At 38.6% G+C, this 8292-nt stretch overlaps 1 protein-coding gene across 1 annotated transcript in view; it reads right to left on the minus strand.

Moving 5' to 3' along the window:
- Positions 1–1610: 1610 nt before the first annotated feature.
- Positions 1611–8292, minus strand: part of zdhhc3b (zDHHC palmitoyltransferase 3b) — a 7985-nt gene continuing 1303 nt past the window's right edge. The window contains exons 2-7 of the mRNA XM_081377128.1: positions 8194–8292; positions 6600–6724; positions 6213–6309; positions 4868–4949; positions 4587–4717; positions 1611–3257 (exon numbers count right to left, since the gene is read on the minus strand). The exon at positions 8194–8292 is cut by the window's right edge and continues 239 nt beyond it. Of these exons, the coding sequence (XP_081233254.1) occupies positions 3099–3257; positions 4587–4717; positions 4868–4949; positions 6213–6309; positions 6600–6724; positions 8194–8292 (693 nt within the window). The 3' untranslated portion in view covers positions 1611–3098. The remainder of the gene's footprint in view (positions 3258–4586; positions 4718–4867; positions 4950–6212; positions 6310–6599; positions 6725–8193) is intronic.

Raw genomic sequence — 8292 nt, forward strand, 5'->3', positions numbered from 1 at the left:
TTAAATGTATTTGCCTGTATAATTTAAGACGTAATGTTTTACTTTTATCAAGGATGTAAAAAAATGCCAGCGCTGGCTGTAGATGCGTACAAACATTTTGGACCCGAATTTGTAACTTATATGTACAAATTTTGTAAACGTATTTCCCATGTTTACTTTATGACGTAATTTTTTTATTTGATCAAGAACGCAAACCAATGCCAAAGCTGTTTGGTTATAACTTAGTAGCTAGTTAGTTCGATGTTATTTTGTGTGTATAAGAAACGTATACAAACTTAAAAAAATTATCGCAACAGCAAACTTCAGCTGCACATGCTACACCTAAAGAAAACGACAAACTGAGTAAACTACCGGTAAGTTTTGTGAATAGTTAAACGGTTGTTCATTCTATCAATAAAACAATATCTTTAAAAAACGGTATTACTCAGTCATGTATTCAGTTATATTAAATGTTTAATCAGGGGGAAAGCGTATCTCAAAAGCTAACAAACAGCAGTAGCATTTTCAAGTAACAGCGTATGGGAATTCTTTGAGAAAATAATAATAATTAAAAAAATTACCATTCAGAAACGTTTAGTAAGAGCCGTGTTTGCGGAGGTTCTGCTTGACTCTCTTCATCACCGCTCTCTGGGTCTGATTCTGGCTCAAACTGATGAGGCAATATTGACACCATTACATTTGACCGGGTTCGGACAGTAGCACCTCAATGCAGTACACAAGATCCGAGGGGAGGAGTCGGATCTTATATAAGGGGTGGAGATTGGTAGGTTTAGGGGTGGAGATGGGTAGGTTTAGGGGTGGGTTTAGGGATCAGGGGGTGGAGACGGGTAGGTTTAGGTATATGTAAGGTGGGAGGAGTTGGATTTTATCCAACTCCTCCCCCTGGATTTTATGCTCTGCATTGAGGACCATCTCGGTTCGGAGCACATGCAACTGTCGCCCGTAAAGGTAATGGGCGTGAAGATTCCGGACGCATGCAACTGTCGCCCGTAAAGGTAATGGGCGTGAAGATTCCGGACGCAGTTTAGCCAATTACAACACACCGGCCGAACTAACCAATCTGAGCTCATTGCCTGTTTCTGAGGGAGTGTTTTCATAGACTCAGGAAGTCAACCGGTCGTTCAAATGACAGAGGAGGACGCGGCTTACAATAAAGGTGAAATTTATGAAAAATAAGGCGTTTTTTAACAAACGAAACACGAAGACATGTTATATTGCAGCCCATAAACACAATCAAGCAAAGAAAAAAGGCAGTAAACCACCCCTTTAAAGCATATTAATAACACCACATAAACATATAAACAACATTAAAGCTGGATTTACACCACAGGGGGACATTGACATTACAGGTTATATTACTAACTGTAAAACTCTTCATTGAAAGCTGAAAGTAACATTTTAATTATTTAACAAAAAAAAAGCAAAATAATGAAGTAAAAAATAATAACGTGTATTACCTCAATGCTCAAATATTGTGAAAAATGAATAAAAGTAATGCACTACTTCACTCATTACATCCAAAAAGTAATCTGATTACTTAATGCACATTACTTGTAATGCGTTACCTGCTCAGAAATCATCAAAAAAACGACAGAGGAAAAACACAGCAATGAAAAACAACAGAAAGAGAAATTTATTGAACTGACTTTCAAAGTGAAAGCAAAGCGAAAACACCCAAACCTGCATTAAGATATTGATATACATTTAAAATACATGCACAACATGAAGCACAGATTCAAAAAAAAAAAAAAAAAAAAGAAAAGACAGGCAAAAGAATGTGCAAAGAAAATAAAAACTAGAAATGTCAATGAAGACTGAACGTTAATGAAGACCCGTAGAAAGCGTTAAACACTGATCCACCAGCACAGACACTGAACACCTCAATGCACTGAAATCCAATGAACGTAATTGTGCTCAAAACAGGACGTCTACATCCCTCAGTCTCTAGTTTAACAGCGCTGGAGGCTGCAGAAGATGAAGGCGAGATGAATATCTGATGGTCTGAGCTGGATTTGGAAGAGAAACAGGATTGATTTCATCATGTGAACCTGAGGGACAAAGACAGCAGCCATCTGGATTCAGGAAGATCAAGCTCACGCTCAAACACTGTAGTGACACCATAATGTAGGAATCCATGAGCACCCCCGCCTGAGGACAGTGAAGTATTGCTAACAGTGTATTATAGTCGCACGGCTATTTCTACGTCTGCGTTCATAAGGGAATTACATTAACCCCATGAATCAGCCAAAAAACTTCATATTTCACCCCAAAAATCAACAGAAAAAATGTTTAGCATCAAGAATCAGGCAAGATGAATTGACATCATTCTCAAGATTAATAAACAATGTAAATGCAAAAAAAAATGTTTAAAGAAAATTTTAAATTTTTTTTTCTAAATGTATATATACACATATATATATATATAATTTTAGTATTTATTGCATGTATTGTTTTTTTATGTAATTCTGTAAAGATTACTATTACAGTGAGGAGAATCACCAGTGAGAATGAGAAAGAAAAATCATGATAATGTAAATCTAAGGGTTAGATGCATTTAATTATCATGAAAATAGTCACAATGCAAAAGAAAAAGCAAAAAAAGAGGATTTTGCTGTGGAATACGAGCCGGACGTGCTTTCATTAGTGTTATGCAAATGATGAATGCGTATTGATCAAGAAAGGGAAAAAAAACCTTCAGGAGATTCTTCGTTTTTCATAATGAAATCAGATTTGGCAACAGCAGATTCCTCAAGGCTGGAGAACAACATGAGCGAACGGTCTCTAAAAGAAAAGGCATTTCTCAACTAACCAGCGAATGCAAAGGCATCTGTCAATCAAACAAATCAAATCAGGAGATCAACGAGAAACACTTCAGTCATTCGCCACGGCTGGTGATGGTCAGTGAGTGTCATGGTCAAGGCCTCTAAAATCTCCTCAGCTTTAATCTCTCATGACGTCGATCACAGTGTGGGACTGGTTTCAGCCGAGCCGAGCGTCTCGATGAGCGTGGAGATGCCACGACAACAGTGAGATCTTTCAGAACAGACAGAGTTAAAAAGCGAAGAGATGTTTGTGTGTAGAGAGGATGTTTCGGCGTCTCAGACCACGTACTGGTAGAGATTGGCCTTGCCGTGATCCGGCCTGGCGAACGGACTGAGCCAGGAGAGAGAGAACGGGTGACCGAACACCACCTTCATGTTCATCCACTTGGACCTTTTGGCCCACCTTCGCTCTTCTTTCTTCAGCTGCTCGATTCCCTGCGAACCAGAGTTTACATTATTTCAATCTTCAGGTTCAGTCTAATCCATCTAAACGCTGATCAAGGGAACAAAGAAGACCAACCCTTCTTCTCATATCATGGGCTGATATCTGTGTCATATTCACAAATTAATACAATGATTTTCTTGGATCTCGAAAAGTGGAAGATGGAAAAAGCAAGAGATGTTTATTCAATGTCACATCATAAATGAGTTTAAAAAAAATCAGGGTTATTTTAAATAAGATGATTTTTGTTACTTTAAATAAAATAAAACCTAAACAAACATTTCTCATTTTCATTTAGTTTAACTTGATGTACTAAAGTAAGTAAAACTGAAATAAAAACGAATAAAAAACACACTAAAAACTAGAAAAACACAACAAAATGACTAAAATTGTATTAAAATGAAAACAGAAACATAAAAATAAAAACATTCCAATACTATAATAGTATGTCACTGATACTACAATTACTATTTAAATTTCACAAAATTAGATTCATGAGACTCTTATTTTAGTATCATTGATATACTATTATAGTTTTGTTAATATTTTGAATTATATTTTATTTTTTCCATTTTAATTCAAATGTCTTGGTCAGGTTTACATGCATCCAAGGTCAAAAACAATTACATTTTCTCATAATATTCACTTTCGGCTCTTTTCTCAGTGTCTGAAACGCTTCGAACGAGGATTCAGTCTCTCTAAGCCCCGCCTCTCTGAGAGCTGATTGGACAGAAACCAAAAGCTCATTATCATATCTGAATCTAAGCTCTTGATTCTCAGTGATACGAACAGTGACGATGGCGTGGGTTTTACCGTATCAATCTGATCAAAGTGCATTTGCTTTGTCAGCAGAAAACAGCGTCTTCTCCACATGAACAACACGAACCAAACTCTTCCAGTCTCAGATAAACTAGTGTTTGAGGGCGGGGCAAAGCAGACGCTTTTCAGCCAATCAAGACCATTATGCAAATTAGTTACAAACCTACACAGGTTCAGCTACAACTACAGTTTTGTAAGGGCGGAGCAAAGAGACACTGTTCGCTGATAGCCAATGAAAACCATAGGCGGGCATTATGCAAATTTGTTACATAGGTATGCAACAGGAAGTGAGACTGGAATTACTGACGACTCGTTTTCAGGCAGTTCAGAATCGATTCTTTCTTTTAAGAGACAATATTGTGAACTTTGATCTTTAAAACTTTGCAGAGCTTTTACATTCACAAACATCTTTATTACACACTACATGAAAGGGAATAACTGAAAAAGCTAAATAGGGGCACTTTAAGTTTCAGTAAAGGATAATAACCATAAGTGTCACTTACGGTCTCGTCGTTGCAGATGGAGTGCACCTGCGTCCCGAACATCACAGAGGTGAAGATGAGGAAGAGCAGACCCTCAAAGCACAGGAGGATGAGGAGGATGACGGTCGCCGGAGGAGAGAAGGAACTGCACTCTGAGGACAGGAAACAGGAACGATCAGTACAGGAAGCTCTAAACTCATGGACGAATCAGAGCGCTCCGTTATAACACAAACAGCCAATCACTGAGCAGCACTCTGAGGGAAAATATAAACCCAGGCCATGATGCAGAAACAAACACTTACTTGCCCAGTCTTCTTCAAAACAGAAGACAAAATGTAAAGCCACCATCATGAGAGCATGAAGGGAAATCAAAGCAATGTACATCTGGAGACGAGAGAAAGGAAACAGTACAGATTATTTATATGCTATTATAGTTTTTATTAGTATTTAGATTTTATTTTTATATGTTCAGTTTTCAGACTAGGCCTGTCGCGATAATTAAATAACCGTCTGATCGCGATTATTTGATCTAACCGCGATTGTTTCAGACAACCGCGATTATTGCGCTCTTTTTTAGGCCTACGGCACAAGGGGGAGTCATGGACCAAAATAAATAGACAAGCACTAATTACGTTTTCCAGCAATATATTCAAAGTCATCTGAAGCCACTCCACAGCTTAATGTGAGGGACAGTAGTATATTTACATTGTTAAATTAAAGTTCACAAACTCGTCTGCAGCTGTCAATCATTCCGTTCAGCATTCAAACAGCGCGCGTCGTCCGGTTACGACAGGATACACGGTAAAACTTTCTCCAATGTGACATTGACGTTATAATGCTTGATCTGTAGATAAAGGACTGTGGATTTGCATAAAATGACTTTATTTTACACATTACAAAGACTATGAATTGGCATCAGACGCGCAATAACTGGAGTTTAAAACTGTGAAGAAACAAATGATCAATAAACTGTTGGACTGATATACACTAGGATTTGTGCCCTCGACAGTCGACATTTCTTCACTTTGTGCCGTGAACTTTTAAATGCGCACTTGTGCAGCGCTGCGCACTGCGACTCGATGTTGCATTAAGCACATCATTCTGCACCCGCGATGCGCATACGCGCTTTGTTCCGCTGTTTTAAAGCGTATCATATTATCATGGTTTGTGCACATTTGTTTTTATTAACATGTTTAGATTTTATTAAATTACTGTGCAGATGTTTTCAAAAATTACTTTTTGCTGCTGATTTATACACTCACTAAGTTTAATAAACAAATTGTCATAGCTATTGAATATATTTATTTAATATTTAAAGGTGTTAACTGTAATCTTACAAAATGATAACTTACAAAGGATTAAATTCATCACAATTATTTAACGAATGAAGCACAAAGCCCTAAAACAGACAATTAATCTGCATAATCGCCAAAGCCCTAATACAGACAATTAATCGCCAAAGCCCTAATACAGACAATTAATCAGCATAACCGCAATTATTTTTTAGGCAATTAATCGTCAGCCAAATTTCATAATCGTGACAGGCCTATTTCAGACTTCTGATATTTTGGTGCCGTGACAACCATGGCGCAAAACTCATAATGATTTAAATCTGTGTGTTTTGTGAGTAGTTGTGATGAGACTCACGGTGAAAAGCACAAAGTATTTTTGGTTGTTCTCTCCCACACAGTTGTTGACCCAGGGGCAGTGATGGTCCATCTTCTTGATGCAGCGTTTACACACACTAGACGGAGCAAACACACACACTTTCAGGAAACTCTCTCTGAATCTAAGGTCACAGTCGTGGTTTCTTGCACCAGCAGTGGCCATTTAGTTGATGCTGTGTGTGTGTGTGTGTGTGTGTGTGTTTGAGAGAGTGTGTGTGAGTGCGTGTGTGTGTGAGAGAGAGTGTGTGAGTGAGTGAGTGAGTGAGTGAGTGTGCTTGCGAGTGTGTGTGTGTGTGTGTGTGTGTGTGTGTGCTTGCAGGTGTTCTTATGAGTGTGTGTGAGAGAGTGTGTGAGTGTGTGTTGTTACCTGCAGTGATGTGCTCGATCAGGTTTGATGCTGCAGCATTTGGGACACTTGTACACCACCTGTCCCGGCTTGAGCTGCAGACTCTCGATGAACTCCTTAGTGGCGTTTCCCTTTGGAACGGCTCCCTAAAACCAGAGGAAGAGGAACAAGTCAAAACTATTTATCATCAACCAATTATAAACATTAGTATTGTGATTTTAAAGTTGTATTATAAAATAAAAATATTTTTATTATTATACTATTTTACTTAAATACTTTTTTATTTTACAATAAATTTAAACATTTACTATTGCAATTTTTTATTATTATTATTATTATTGTTATTATTACTATTATTTAAAGGTCATATTTTGGGCCAAATTGTGCAGCCCTACAATGGGTAATAAGACGTGCGCGAAATGTGATTGGAAACATTTTGCGGGGATAAGACGTGCGCGAAATGTGATTGTTGTCCATCATTCTGCGCAATTGTTGAAAAAGAAAAACGTCACGTCGCAACATTTGAAAAATTTGCGTTTTAAACTATGAAGGCGAGCACTTTGAGCAAGAGTTATGTCGGTGAAGAAGTACTATCAAATCCCATTCAATTATTCACTATAGAAAGTGAAACTAAAACCTGACCGATGAGAGCTGAATCTACTCAACATGTGCTGATAACGTGGCCTAACCTTAATTTATTTTCTTAATATTTCTCTTGTGGCCCATGGTGAAAAAAAAGAGAATTATTTTGTGTTAAACACGTTGTTTTTTAAATGAGGACTAATATAACATCTTCATCGCTGCACGTCGGTTATGCAGTGATGCGCTATGAGATTATTGCGGGGCTAATTAATTGTAATATTGATTTGATAATAAAAGTAGCCTCATAATAATAATTGTAACAGACCTTATGTTAGATTGTGTATATGATGCATTCATTCTGGATGTGCTGGCGCTTGTTCTATGTGTGTGTGCAATGCATTTTCCACTCGGGGCTTGTGTAGATAGGCAATTGAGTTCTATCTTGACGCCGGGCCTGCGATCACATGAGTTTAGGGCGGGGTTATCTGTGTATCTATATCTATATATATCCATAAACTGCAATTCATCGACTGGCTGCTATAGACCGGCTCCAAAAGAGACTCAATCCCATAGACCCCCATGTTAAAATGCCCAACTTTACAGCAGAAATAAACATGTTCACAGCCTGGTGCAAAAAGTGGTTTTGGTCTCTAAAGCTGATTTTGCCCTTCATGACGACTGTGAGGGGGTGAATTTTTTTATAACTCATCTGTTTAAATTATATTATCCCTTAAAGTTCTGCATAATTAAGGGCGTGGCCACTTGAGTGACAGGTGGATTGCCGCTGATGTCACTACTAGCCGTTTGTCTGCTGTCTGTTAGCGTCACGTCACCTCAGCTAATCCGCCCCGCTGCACATTTACGTTTATCCGGGAGTGACGCTGCCAAGATGGCGACGACAGGCTCCGCCCACTTTAGGCTTTAAAAACGCTCTTCAGAAACACTACGGGTGATGTCACGCACACTACGTTCATATTTTTCATACGTTCAGATCCGTGTGATCCGGACTGCTGTGTGTGTGTGTGTCACTCACCGGGTCTGTGCACATGGCTCTGAAGTGTGATGCCAGCGCGAGGAAGGCGAGCGCGTTAAACACGGCGCCGTTAATGATGCTGTACGCCACGTTCTTCGC

The sequence above is a fragment of the Scardinius erythrophthalmus genome (assembly GCF_964197995.2).
Source record: "Scardinius erythrophthalmus genome assembly, chromosome: 10".
In the NCBI taxonomy this organism is placed as follows: domain Eukaryota; kingdom Metazoa; phylum Chordata; class Actinopteri; order Cypriniformes; family Leuciscidae; genus Scardinius; species Scardinius erythrophthalmus.